At 35.5% G+C, this 15,534-nt stretch overlaps 1 protein-coding gene across 2 annotated transcripts in view; it reads right to left on the bottom strand.

Annotated features, from left to right (window-relative positions):
* Positions 1-15,534, bottom strand: part of LOC125227454 (RNA pseudouridylate synthase domain-containing protein 2-like) — a 337,736-nt gene that overhangs the window by 37,052 nt on the left and 285,150 nt on the right. Inside the window, exon 6 of one of the 2 annotated variants that reach the window (XM_048131777.1) lies at positions 12,595-12,682. The exons of the other annotated variant lie outside the window; for it this stretch is intronic. Coding sequence (XP_047987734.1) covers positions 12,595-12,682 — 88 coding nt within the window. The remainder of the gene's footprint in view (positions 1-12,594; positions 12,683-15,534) is intronic. 2 annotated transcript variants of the gene reach the window in all.

Below are 15,534 nucleotides of genomic sequence, written 5' to 3'. Positions count from 1 at the left end.
GTTCAGGGTGGTAACGGATGCTAGAGTGTCCCATGCCCTTTGTTGTGTTTATATCGCAGTTTGTAGCCGTGGAAGCTTTCAGGATGTTATTTCAGGATGTAAATGGAGGCAGAAATGTCGGCAAAACGACACTTTACGAGTGCCTAAGCCGCCAAACCATACCGCTAAACAGGCCTGAGTCCATGCCTGCTCACTAAAATATGTGTTAAGAACGGTCCCAATTTGGCATTTAAGCATGGGATCTATGGAGCTAATTATATTGGGAAATTTCCAAGTCTCATCTAAATATATAAAAGAAGAAGCTGACTGACTGACTGACTGACTGACTGACTGACATATCAACGCACAGCCGAAACCGCTGGTCCTAGAGATTTCAAATTTGGCACGTAGGTTCCTTATATAGTGTAGAGGAGCACTAAGAAAGGATTTTCCAAAATTCATCTCCTAAGGGGGTCAAATGGGGGTTCAAAGTTTGTATGGGGAAACAAGATTAGTTTGACTATTTTATTCGAAACTTCACAGGAAGATTCCTTAAGACATATGACTGAATACGTGTTTCAGGTTTTTTGAAAATTTAACCCCTAAAAGGGTGAAAAGGGGGTGATAAAGTCAAAAAATCAATATGGGTATCGTTTTTATGGTTTATCGGGTCGCTGATCACGATAAATACAACGTTTTTAAAATCTAACGAGGCGGAAGTGAAAGACCTTCTCCCCTGTTGTGGTGCAATGGGGTTTAAATATCAAAAAAATATATAAAAGAAGATATTGACTGACTGACTGACATATCAACACACAGCCGAAACCGCTGGTCCTAGAGATTTCAAATTTGGCACGTAGGTTCCTTATATAGTGTAGAGGAGCACTAAGAAATGATTTTCCAAAATTCACCTCCTAAGGAGGTCAAATGGGGTTCAAAGTTTGTATGGGGAAACAAGATTAGTTTGACTATTTTATTCGAAACTTCACAGGAAGATTCCTTAAGACATATGACTGAATACGTGTTTCAGGTTTTTTGAAAATTTAACCCCTAAAAGGGTGAAAAGGGGGTGATAAAGTCAAAAAATCAATATGGGTATCGTTTTTATGGTTTATCGGGTCGCTGATCACGATAAATACAACGTTTTTTAAAATCTAACGAGGCGGAAGTGAAATACCTTCTCCCCTGTTGTGGTGCAATGGGGTTTAAATATATAAAAGAAGATATTGACTGACTGATTGACATATCAACACACAGCCGAAACCGCTGGTCCTAGAGATTTCAAATTTGGCACATAGGTTCCTTATATGGCGTAGAGTAGCACTAAGAAAGGATTTTTCAAAATTCTCCTCTTAAAAGGGTGAAATGGGGGTTCAAAGTTTGTATGGGGAAACAAGATTAGTTTGACTATTTTATTCGAAACTTCACAGGAGGATTCCTAAAGACATATGACTAAATACATGTTTCAGGTTTTTTGAAAATTTGACCCCTAAAGGGGTGCAAAGGGGGTAAAGTCAAAAACACAATATGGGTATCGTTTTTATGGTTTATCGGGTCGCTGATCACGATAAATACAACGATTTTTAAATCTAATGAGGTGGAAAAGAAATTTTCTCCCCTGTTATTGTGCAATGGGGTTAAAATATCCAAAATAGCCATAAGTATAGCTTTAGTTTTTATCTTTACTTCTGGTTCAAGAGATTTCAAATTGACACGGAAGTTCCTTAGAGGGGCACTAAGAAAGGATTTTTCAAAGTTCACCTCCTAGCATGATAATTTGACAGGGGCAAGGACAGGGACAGGGCCAGGGACAGGGACAGGGACAGAGACAGGGTCAGGGACAGGGACAGGGACAGGAACGGGATAGGGTTAGGGATAGGGATAGGGATATGGATATGGATAGGGCCTATCCCTATCCATATCCATATATAGGCATTGGGATTGGGATTGGGATAGGGATAGGGATAGGGTTAGGGATAGGGATAGAGATTGGAATTGGGATTGGGATAGGGATAGGAATAGGGTTAGGGATAGGCATTGGGATTGGGATAGGGATAGGGATAAGGATAGGGATAGGGATATGGATAGGGATAGGGATAGGGATATGGATAGGGATAGGGCTAGGGATTGGGATTGGGATAAGGATAGGGGTAGGGGTAGGGGTAGGGGTAGGGGTAGGGTTAGGGGTAGGGGTAGGGGTAGGGGTGGGGATAGGGATCGGGATCGGGATCGGGATAGGGATAGAAATAGGGATAAAAATAGGGGACGGGGACGGGGATAGGGATAGGGGAGGGACGGGGACAGGGACGGAACGGGGACGGGGACAAAGATAGAGATAGGGACGGGGATAAGAATAGGGATTGGGGTCGGAATAATCGGTCGGCAATCGATATTTAGGCAGTGTAAAATGCAGGTGGCCCAGTGGGAAGGTATTAGTAAGTAGGCATCGGCGAGTATCCTGCATCCGTAAACTATTACATTCAATGTGCTGTAAGAAGATCGTTGTTTGCTTGCCTTTTATATGTTTACGTTTGCAATAAGTATAAGCAAAATGGAAAAAATTGTAAGCGATAATGCAAGGAAGTACTTTTTACCCTACCGACCATAGCGTCGAGATACTGGCTATGTGGGTTGTATGAAGTTTCCCCAGTATAAATATTTATATAGGTAAAATACATACATATTCGCACCTACGCTGTGGTCGCTGTGTAACAATTCTACAATCATTGCAAGAATTTCTTTTAAAACAATATTAATATGTGTAAGGTACAGTCAGCCAAAACCGGACCGTACAGCAAATAAATCAGTTACAATGGCCCTCCAGTCGAGAATTGCCCCGCTTTACCTTAATCGAAATAATCGCGGACAGATGTACCTACAAAGAAACCTACGGATCCAAATGAAAATCTTATTTTTTGTAAACGTTTCAATAAGAATACTTTTATTACGCGGGCGAAGCCGCGGGTAAAAGCTAGTCTAGTATATTTTCTTAATATTTCAAATGACAATAACCTGCCAGAGTATAAGTTATAAAATAGCTAACACTGTGGATCTTGGAAGACCTACTGCTCTTCGTGGTTTTTACGCCTTTACGTCTGACACCACTTCTTTTTTCAATACAAAAGGAGAAAATCATGTTCTAAAACATTGTTTGCATACACTGAAGTTATACCAGATTTGATAGAAACATCGCCTGAAAAGTTCACCTGAACTTGGTGAGCAAGAAACTGTTTACCACCAAAAATAAATTAGTACCTAACCAACATCGGCATTACTTGCGCTCCGTGTCGTATAACAACGCCCCATATTCTGGATATTACTTCTGTGCCTATGCCATCATCCTGGGGTTGGAAGACGTACAATGATAGTTGGGTACTGCAGTGGTCTGAAAACAGGGAGATATGGTATGAATGGGTATACTTGGACAATTGCGAATACGTGTAACGCAATAAAATTATATTATTTTATCTTTTTTCCTACATCTGCAATTTCGCATGGATGTATTTATTGGCTGTGGGTACGGATAGATGCCCCAGTAAAACGGAGGTATTAGTGAACAACACTAAATTACCCTGCATTATGTATGTTAAACAAAATAATTGGCCTACTCTTTAATGTTATGTGCTGTACGGCCTGTACAATGGGAGTGACATTAATTGTGTCGCTTAACTTCAAACTCGGGTAAATCAATTCTGCTTTTTTGTATTCTTAAAACCGAATCGATTTACGCGAGTTTGAAGTTAAACGACACAATTGTATGTTAAAAGTTCGTCTAAAAAGTTAATGAAGCAATAATAGGCTATATTTATGTCGTTTTGTGCGTTTAAATTATTTTATTTCGGTAACAGCAGCTTTGATTTGACGAAACCCCTGTAAAAAGTGACCTTTTCAACACGGATCCGTTTTATCCGAAATATCCGGATATCCGGATCCGGCAAATCTTAAGATCCGAAATATCCGGATCCGAAAAATCGGCGGATCTTGCAAACCCTAGATGCATCACATCAAGTCATCACGTCTTTCAAACCCGCGCGCTTCATTCGCAATGCGTATAGTTCAAAAGCTACTGACTGAACGGATTTTAATGTTTTTTGTTTTATTTTGCAGATGATATTATCAGATTTTATTTCAATAAATAAAAATGTAACCGTATCGTACCGTACCAAAACGATTTCTAAATTTCGTGAGAATAAAAAAAAATTGAAATTTTCATATTTTTCTTATTATTTGGCCGCCATCTTTAATTTTTTTTAATGATTTTAATTTTTATATGAATAAATGTTTTTTTAATACAAACTGATAGCCACCCCTAGCATTAAAATCGGTGCAGCCGTTATGATTCCAAATTTGTTGACATCACGTGCAAAAACGTCTTTCAAATCCGTGCGCTCCATTTGAAGTGGGTAAAGTTCAAAAACCACTCAACAGATTTTCATTATTTTTATTTTATTATGTAGATAATATTATCAGGTTTAATTTTAAAATATACAAATGTGGCCATATCATAGAAAATTTATTGGTAAATTGCGAGAGAATGAAAAAAAGTTTGAAATTTTCATATTGATTTTTTCATTTCTTATGATTCGGCCGCCATCTTAATTTTTTTATGACTTTAATTTTTTATATTAATAAACGCTTCAAAACGAACTGATAGACACCCGAACCATCAAAATCGGTGCAGCCGTGGTGATTCTATAATTTTTTTAAAATGTGCGGCCGCCATTTTGGAAAATATCCGCCATCTTGAATTCTAGTGGATGAAAATCGTGTTTCCTCACACAGAACTTAATTTAGATAGAAGAAACAAATTCATATATTTGTATAGGGGCCGAGCGTGTCAAATTTTGTACTAAAGTTGATTCTTGCCTGTAATTTTAAATATGTCTCAGGCTCTTGATTGTTCATAATTTTTGTGTTGTTGCAATTGAATATCACGTAACGAGGCATTTTTTATGCTTTGGTTGACTTCAACTTACAAAAATTGACGCCCGAAAGCTGCAAGCTGCGAGTAAAGACGGACAACTCAGTGGATTTCACTGAGTTCATTTGACACGCTAAGTAGATACGTTTGCTTGATCTATGGTATATATGACATCTGTGTTTCCTCAGATGAAATCATTTGTATTGGTCTCTAGTATCACTGTGCAAAGTGGTTTGCTTTCTGCATAAAGTGCAGCTTTTGACCATAATTTCGCCGTATTAAGCCGAAATTATACCTACATATCGAGCCACGGGCCATCAAAGATATGATGCATATATACATCACCATGCATTTAAGGGTTAATCATACCGTGTGTAGTATCAAATTAAAGGGCTTTTTGAGTAGTTATATAACACATAATAGGACAAATATATAACACATAATAGGACTTTTTCTAATTGGTCTAACAAAATATGAGTAAATGTCCAGAAGTTGTAATAATTGTGACTGTGATGGCTTGTTTTCAAAAAATTGCCAAAAATGTATAATATAAATTTATAGTCACTTAACTAAAGCATAAGAGCAATTTTAGTAAACTTTGCAGATTGATTTAGTATGAAAATAATGTGTTGTAGATTTTCAAAGAAATTGTCACTTAATATTTGGTAATTTTTGAAAAAAATAATGATTCGTCTTAGCCCCGTTTACTCTTTTTCAAAACCTTATAATAAAAATGTAGTCTGAGAAGTTTGTTGTACGAGATATACGTATTATAAATTTACCAGTTCCAGTATTCAAAATTTTGCAAATTTTACAAATAAGATCGACTAATTCAGCGCTATACGTGGGGTTTTCCTAAACGTGCATCAGATAAAAATTCATAATTAATTTGGTGAGTCAGTTTTCAAAAATCCAGTCTTATAAGAATCAACATAATAAGAATCTCTAATTGAAACTTGAATTAATTACCGACTAAAACTATCAAGTTTACATTATTTTTACGTTTTTCTTGAAAGCAGCCTTAATTGCCGTAGTTTCGGTGGAATTTTTACCACCGATATCAACAAAAGTGACCACCGACTTCGATCGATTGCCATGTTGGAAACTGGTTTATTGTGCATTATTTTCTAGGATTTTATACTTAAAGAGTAATATATACTTAGTAAAAACATAAAACTGTTTGTAAGCGAATTAAGCAATACTATGTATAAGTACAAAAATCACTGTTCAAAAACGACTAAAAACTAAAATTCACAATCCTGCGGACTAAATTGACAAATGACTCACAGATGAAATGTTACCAGGAACAGTGAAATAAAAATAGTGAAGGGTATATGTCGATAACAATATATCGACAAGTTGTAAAGTACAAATAACAGACTAGTTTAAATAAAAAATACATATGTTACTTTTAAATAAAAGGTTTTGGTTTGTTCGGTTTTCGAGGTAGTGGATGGATAATAGTTATTTGTTATACAAGGGAGCAAAGTTGTATTTTAACCGAGTGTGGAATTGCAACACGAACTAGCGAATGGATTCTAGGGTTGAACTACGAGCTAGCGAATGGATTCTATGGTTGAACCACGAGCGAAGCGAGTGGTTCGAAAATAGAATCCTGAGCGAAGCGAGTAGTTCAAAAATAGAATCCTGAGCGTAGAGAGTGTTGCAATACACACGAGGTAAAATAATTTTGCATCCCGTGTGTAACACATAACTTTTCACCTCACTAAAACGAGGAAACACGCAATATAACCACAAAAACAACTGGAACATAATTGCACAGAAATAAGTCAATTTGTGTTTATTACAATTTCCTCTATGCACCCACCGACACCACAAAAGTTTCAAATTAAGAATCAAGAAGAAAATCTATTTGGGTGCGTTCCGTTTCACGCGTTTTGAGATTGCAATGTTACTTAAGGTGCGTTCTGAATAAGTACAGTGGAAAAGTCAAAAATACAATTTTTTGTACGATTTCAAGTGTTTTATGGTAAAATCATGTTATAAAATTGTTTGAATTTAGTGTTTTTAGTCGGATACAATTCGATATGAAATTATTTTTACGTTCACATCACATGATTTGTTAAGACAATTTAAGCACAGGGAGAAAATTGTCCCGTCTGGGACATGCCTTTACAAGAATTTATATTTAAAAATGTAACTAATGACACGTTCAAATTTCAAATATTCTTTGCACTCTTGTGGATAAAATGCGATTTTGCTATCTGTTTTTAAAGAATAAAAAAGTCCTTTCCGAGCTAGTGAGGTGAAAAATGCGTTTTTACCTGCTAGTTTTATAGCATAAAAAGGTATCCGAATCAGTAAGTAAAAAAAAAGTGTTGTCCGACAATAAGTAGTAAGTAGTCTTTATTATAAAATATTATTCATTCCCAGGCTCCGTTGTTTCGTCATCATCATCATCATCATCATCAGTTACATTTATAATAAAACGATTTAGACATTGTCCACTAAATGGTCGAGTTTTTTATTATGTGATTTACACAATCTTTTCATCTTTCGGCTGTAACACAATAATTGTAATAATTCATTTGTAAAGATTCAATTAAACTATCATAATAAATATATAAATTTCATTTGACCTGGTCCAACAAATTTCCCTGGCTGTTCAACGGGGCAACGCGGCCAGTGTTATGGGAACTTTTGGGCCAGCCGCGGTCCGGGGTGGCACCATACCCTAGGTTATTTAGTGTTTAAGTTTGACAAAGCCTGTTGCGGATTATTTCGTTTGTATATAGTCGACAAAGCCTGTAAGTAGCTGATTTGTTTTATGTCCACTTGACGAAGCCTGCGCTGCTGATCACGATCTATTTTGTTTTTATTGGATGGGTTTTGGGTTTAGTTTTAATTTAGTTTTTTTTTATTGATAATGAATTGAAGAATTATGTTTATGTTTCTTAGTAATAAAATAATTTTAATTTCATTTACATTGTTGCTGGTTTGAAATTAACATTTTATATCTAATTAGGGGTCTACAGACCTTTTGATCTGTCGAAATCACAGAAAAAGTTGGTATATTGATTAAAAGATCAAATTGCCAATTTGATTGTACCGTCTGGGTTCACCTTAAATCTACGGTGTAATAATAATTTTAATATCGATAAGAACGACACTAGCCAAACTGTGGCAACATTTGTTCACACTTACTTGTCAATTTGGTCCGTAGGATATGGATATTAGTTTTTTTTAGTACCTATATTACCATGCATAATTTAGTAAAATTGCGCTATTAAGAGCCTTTTTAGATAATCTCATCATAGAATAAAATTAAGAACAGTAAAGAATTGAATAGTATATATATCCATGATCAATTTCAATAAGTTACATATAAATTTGAAAATTATATGGAACTATGTAAAAAAAATAATTCGGTGGGGCAAATTGATTACATAATTTTGGTGATTTTAAAATGGCAGATTTCTTACAAACTATAAAGTTCTAATGGAAACCTCAACACCACTGGAATGTTTTTTTTTTAATTGGCTAGATTTTAGGAAAAAGACTGACCTTAAATATAAAGTACTAAAAAAAACAGCACCGAAAGTCATCAGGGTGGCTAGCCGAATGGCACAATCGCTCACGAAACGCTCACGAAACGAAGCGCTAGTAGATATCTATCTCTATCGCGCTTGCGTATTGGCGCGACAGAGCCAGCGGCGTATCGCTTTCGTTTGGCGTCGGAGAAATGCCATTCGGCTACGGGGCCTGATCTCTGAGAATCGCTCACCCACACTGTTAAAGAAATGATTTTTTATGATAATTACTTATATTAATAGGACATTCTTAATTTCTAACACAGGTCACACAGATTGACTATAGATACGTAAAAAAAATACACCCTGTTTTTATTGAATTCCGGTAACTTTAAGGGAAGATTCATTAGCCTTTTAACTCTTACGGTTATCGAAGTATTAAAAATAATAATTTAATTACTGAACACGTGTGCGGCATCCCTTACCACTTCTTAATGTTATTTGTTTTGACATGCGCCGTCAAACACTTGACAATGACTTTAATGTTATGATGAAGGTCCTCTAACACTAACTAATGAATCCATTAATTATGTATGGACGAAAAGAAAACTATTTTTTGATTTTAACAATAAGCGATATACAGGGTAGTTCCTGATAATGAACCTAACGACGTGTCGAATTCAACGGAAAACAAAAAAACACGGTGTATACCTATATTTTTTTATTTCATTATTTGAATCTACTCATCGACCTAGTGAAAATACATGGAAATCAAATATAAACGAAAACAAGGTTAATTTGAACAGAACGGAAACAGAGTCATAATACGGCACCGTGTAGGTATTTGTTGAATTTTTACGGCGACGCAACGCAAAAAAGTCCTTTTTTCATAGTGAATATATGTTTTTTTTTTTATTTGTGGCTTTTAATACATTATCGTAAGTTGACATCTAGGAAACTATTCATACCTACTGAATAAGAATGGAATCGTTGGGCATTAAATTTTATATGAAAAAAAAAATGTTTTTCATACAAATTGTATGGGGATCGTTTTTCTCGATTTGTGGATTTTCTAGCTAGAAATCTTATTTTCGTCTCATACAAGCTTTTGATCCTTGATAGAAATTGGATTGGCGTCAAAAAAAGTTTATGAAAAATTACCTTTTTCTCGCATCCTGTATGTTTTTCCAAAAATATGTAGGTAAACGCCATGTTTCATAAAGTTAAAATGGTCTTCTACTCTACTGATACTCTATCGAAATACAACCTGTATAAGTAATTGTCAAAGTTTAGACTAACATTTTCAATCATTCTTAGGGTTCGGTACCAAAAAGGTACAAAAGGAACCCTTATGGTGCGACTCTGTCCGTCTGTCACATTTCTAAATATCTCGAGAACTACTTATGCTATCAACTTGAACTTTGGAATAGTTGTGAACATTGTTAACCTTTACAAAATCAAAGAATTTTTTTCTTTTATTTATGAATATTAACTATACAAGATGGCCAATATGAAAGGGGGGAAAATTGTATATGTCAAGTAACTATGTCAAGTGGGGTATCGTTAGAAAGAGCTCAAATTGTACATATCAAAACTATTTTATAATTTTTTGTTATGAAAAAAAAAAACAGAATTGTGAAGGAGAATTAAAAAAAAAATACCGCCCCCTTATCTCTGATGTTTACTACATAAATTTATGAAGTTTTCACCGAACATGGCTATTATAACGAATATTACAGGAAAAATAAAATCGTAGGTACACGTACCTTGAAAACTATTTTTTTTATTTATAAAAAACCTTTCAGATTTACATTTTCAACCTGAACCTTTTAAACAAAATAACAATAAAATAACCTGCTTTCAAATAGATGCAAAAACATCGCGTTTTTCCTGATATAATGATGTCGGGAAGGTTCAGGAGCGTCCTTGCGACATGTCGCAAGTCGTAAACTATTGAAGTCGAATAGTCTTGATTTTATTTGGATGTTGTCTAACAATAAAATTGTATATTAAAATATTACTTGTTATGTGGGAAATTGAGTCTTGAGGAATTTAGTCAAATCTGTAGAGTTCTATGAATAACATTTTGATGATTCAACTATGTTGTCAAAGTTTGTACGGAACCCTCGGTGAGCGAGTCCGACTCGCACTTGACCGGTTTTTTTTTAATAAATGATTTTATGTTATAGTGAGAATTGTAACATTTTTGAAATATACTATGTTGATCCATGTCTGGATAAAGACTGATCGTGAAGTTCTGAACCGTGCATTTGTTATTGAGACACGGCAACGCAACGCGAGTTTTGGCGGCGCGGCGACGCGCCGCAAAAATTCTGCGTTGCGGTGCCGCGCCGCCAGTTTTTGCGGTGCGTCGACGCACCGCGAGTTCTTGCGTCGCGGTGCCGCGCCGCAGATTTCCTGCCGCGAAAACTGGCGTCGCGGCGCCGCGACGCAGAATTTTGGCGGTGCGTCGCCGCAACGCGCCCATGTGGCCAGGCCCTAAACGCTAAAATTGCGATTTTGATACGGTATGGATCGAGATAGCAATTTTGACGTTTATCAAGATTACTATAAATAGACTTAAGAAGGAATTTAATATGATTAGATTCCTTCTCAAGTTAAAGGGTTGAAAAATACCCCAGGCCCCGTAGCCGAATGGCATTTCTGCGACGCGAAACGAAAACGAAACGCCGCGAAAGGTAGTCTGGCTCTGTCGTGCCAATACGCAAGAGCGATAGAGATAGATATCTACGAGCGTTACGTTTCGTGAGCGTTTGTGCATTCGGCTACGCACGCTGAAACAATTTACATATAAAAATATAGAAATTCTCGAGTAATTGTCAATAAATAAGAACAATATATAAAAAACATCAGTAGTATGAATCATATAAAGAACTTATTGGTAAAAAGATAAAATTAAAAATAATTCGCAGTTAAAAGCAAGCAGTTTTCACAGTAATCAATGTTAGGCATCCATTGAGAGCGTACTATGTTTGTAATATTAGAACTTATATGATAGATGTCACATTGAACACCGGGCGGAAACCGCGCGGTTCACATGCGATTTTTCAATAAGTCCTAATAACAGTTATAGACACTAGTCAACTGAGGGTCTGTTGCTTACAATAAGTCAAATTGATTAATTACACCTAGCAAAAAGATAAAGTTTTGATTTAGCAGTAAAAGCAACGGACCCTCAGCGTGCATTAAAATCGTTAAAAGGCGAGAAAAAAAGTACATTTACCTTACCTTTTCGACCTGTTTTGAGACCGACACCATTTCTAAACAATTTTACAAATACAGGAGCTACTATGTACATGTACAAACCTGCATGCACGGCGGTGCCAACGCTGGAAAGTGTAGCAATAGAAGCGAAACAAATATCTACAAACGCAGTACGCACTACGCATATAAGCATAGCCGACAGTATGGCTGTGGGAATAATGAATGGTATCATAAAAAGATTTTAACTTTGACCTACATACTATAGCCATGTAGTAATAATCGCCGCTTAATCCAAGGATAAACCAGGCGACATGTCACATGACGTATGACCAGCAATTGGGTAAAGTGGCGCAACTTTGCCAAAATTCGCTCGACATGTCTGCCGTGTCGCTTGTTGAGCGAAGACTGGCAATGTTGCGCTATTCACTCAACGTCACACGTGTCATGATGTTTAATTTTGTCTCCAGCAGGGTTAGCACATGATTGCCGCGAGAGTATGTCGCCTCGAGATAGACTACCCGTCCTTATGTCATTAATACACTTAGAAGAACACGTGTCATTTATCTCGCGGCGACATACTCTCGCGGCAATCATATGCTAGGCCTACTGTTATCCGTGATTATCATCCCGATTTGAACTATTTACTTCAAAATTTGCTATAAGTTATGGACTAGATGTTAATGTCAAAAGTCACGTGTTTTCAGACTGACATATCAGATTAATATCGTATAAATTTTTTACACAACTGTATTATGGAGCCCACATATCACTCGTTTTCCGAACATCGGTGCCTGTCCTTTTACAATTAACAGACAGGCTTTATCGTCCGGCAAACTGATAACCTATGGTCGCCTTTCCAGTTCAAAGAGGCTGAGTATTAGGGCTGCCACACAACCTATATATATCTACAGTCTCCAACCATATTCATTATTCCCACGCCACCCAGCGCATAACATGGCTGTCTCAATTGCCACTTACGGGGATAGAGGCCGGTTTGTTGACAACCACGATATCCTCGTCGATATGTACGAGGGTGATCGGTTGGCTGGTCACAGGTACTTCGTGCCTGTAATGTGAGACAGGTCAGGCGGTGTTAGAGTACGAGACGACGGGAACGCAAGTTCTGAAGAGACAACCCTGAGTTTACGATTTTTACGATGTCATGTGAATGAACAAAATAGTATATTATATAATGGTAACTTTATGAAGGCTATAAAAGTTGAGTACCGCTTTTAGGCCACGAGGCCTGCAGTTATCATATGAACCTATAGACAAATAGACTTTCTCACCGTTACACAAATGAAGTTAATTTGGATACCGCTGACAATAATCTAATTGACAGATTTTTGTTAATTAATAAAGTTTTTGTTAATTTGTTGTTGTTAATACTTCAATTAGATTTATTATAAGTATTGCGTTTGGCTTTACCAGGAGTAAAATACTCGTAATTGACATAACATAATCTACGAAACGTTTACTTTTTTATGTCTTTAATCTCATGAAAAGTAATAGAATCATCATCATAAAACCTTTTGATTTTCTCCGTAATAACCTATGAAATAAAGACGGTAATACCAGTTTTATTGTAATTATTTCCTGCAATAAAGTCTCATAATAAACTTATTATAAGATGTGCACGCAATCAATAAATGTTTTGTTTTTCGTTTTATGCATTTAGGTACAATTTCGTATACAGGCTATATAAAAAAATCGGTTTTTATGCTAAATGTCCACAATCCATTTTTTTTATCTCCTATCTCTGTTAGGTTCTTAATAACGTGGCATGCGATAAACCAACATTGCTATCGCTGCTGTAGCGGTATCACGATTGCGTTTTTGTCAAATGTCAATAAAATTGTCACCCGGCCCTTTTGCACTTTCAAACTTGCAAAAGAACCTTGTTAAAAAAAAGTGTTTGTTACAAACATATTTTGTCACAGAATCGTTGTACTTTCAGACTTTATATGAAGAAATTTGTGCTAAAATTCAATATTTTGAAGACATACAATTTTTTCTGGAATAATCTCAAAAACCTCGATAGGAATAGTTACAAAATTAAATAATAAACAGCCAGCGATCTTAGCCCTAATCAGTAAGTTTTGACCTTCAGGGAAATTTCAAATTTTTTTAACCTTCAAAACTTGCGCTCAATAAAGGATGTTAATGATATCGTACAGTAAGGACAGGTGATAGGATAACGAGCTCAACTCGTTTGTCGCTCTCTTGACATTTCGTAAAATAAGGACTAGAGCGAGATGACAACAAATGAACATGCGTGGGTACAATGTCGTGACAATATTTGAGAAAAGGGCCTTTATTGCCTAATAGGTACCGGTATGTGTATGTATAACTGTCTGTCAATATGTGCCGATGTAGCTCTAAAATACATCGTAATCATTTCATTTTTTTAATTTATTTAGGTTAATACTCTGACTATTTGGTTCATTGCTTGTTTACAAAGACACTTCTTTAAAGCTCAACTTTCTCAAATTAGAGATACAAGTTTTTTTTAAATATTCGCTCAGATTACTTAATAAGTTATAATATAAAATAATTAACAAATTCAAAGCAATTGACAGATAATAGAGGTAGAAAATACGCACGTTTTCTTTTGACAGTAATACACACAAATCACAGATTAGAAATTGCCCTTTGTGTTACAATCGAGATGCTATTATAATAAACAAATATTTATGAGAGTAAATTCTATTAAGAAAATAATTTTCAAATTAAGACAGCTTGAATGAATAATGTTTAGTGTTTACATTAGGTATAAAATAACATAAGCTCTTTTTCCTGTGTGTTGTATTATTTTCTGGTACAATAAAGTGTTTTACTACTACTACTACATAAGTTGACAGTACTGAATTATATAACAAGCGTTATATGTGTAAAGTTACCACAGCAGGTAAAGTTGTCACGTTTAATGGCACAAACATTTTAGAAAACGCTCATGTTAAAAGAAGAATGACACATAATAGCAATTCCGATGGCAATTAACATCACATCAGGCCATTGTGCACTCGCATGATCATTCGGTGCTCGTTTATATACTTATCTATTTCTAGTATATAGTCCTTATATAAGCTCCCGTTTCGTTTGAGGCTTATTTTTGGAAGTTAAGGATTTATATTGCAAACTCAGAATTGATTGAAGTAGGTAGATTAAACAGAACTTAAATAGTATATGAGAACGTAGAATCAAGTTATAGACAACGTTTAAAAATGTGGGATTAAATTAAATTATTATTAAATAATAAAGAAATAAAAACATCCGTCAAAAAAACAAAATACCAAAATTAGACCCCACATTTTTAAAGCTCAAAAGAAGTAAAAAAAATCTTCAACACTGACATATTACACAAAAACAGGACTTTCACAGACATATAAAAAATCACTTCAAATATTTTTTTTTTAAAACATGCTTCATAAATCCGTAACCAGGTAACCACTCCGTCATAATATACACAAGTCAGAACATATATAAAATACGTTATTCTAAGAAGATTAGTCTAAACAAGTACTGAATTGTGTTTGCAATGTACATGTAGGTATGTCGACTATGTCGTGTGAAGCCCGTGCATATATGTGCAAACTAATGACAACTTTGCACATTTGTGCAAACTACTGCATCTTTGCACATATATAACGCATAGAAGAGGCTATCTTAAGCTAAGTAGCGGCGTATAGGACAAGGGACAATACTTAGGACAGAAAACTGGCGTAAATATCTACAAGGATACAAAATTACTTTGGGCTTAATATTTTTCTAAGGGTTTAAGCGATATTACAAGATGAAATTGATACTTTCACCAACATCTTTAAACTATCAGAGCATTCAATTTATACTGTTAAAGGTTGCAAGTTTACCTGTACAAACTTTATTTCAAGATATTACTTAATTGAAATTGCTCATATT

This window comes from Leguminivora glycinivorella, chromosome 6 (genome assembly GCF_023078275.1).
Source record: "Leguminivora glycinivorella isolate SPB_JAAS2020 chromosome 6, LegGlyc_1.1, whole genome shotgun sequence".
NCBI lineage: Eukaryota > Metazoa > Arthropoda > Insecta > Lepidoptera > Tortricidae > Leguminivora > Leguminivora glycinivorella.
The sequence above is the reverse complement of the archived record's forward strand: the minus strand, read 5'-3'. Positions and strand labels throughout refer to the sequence as shown.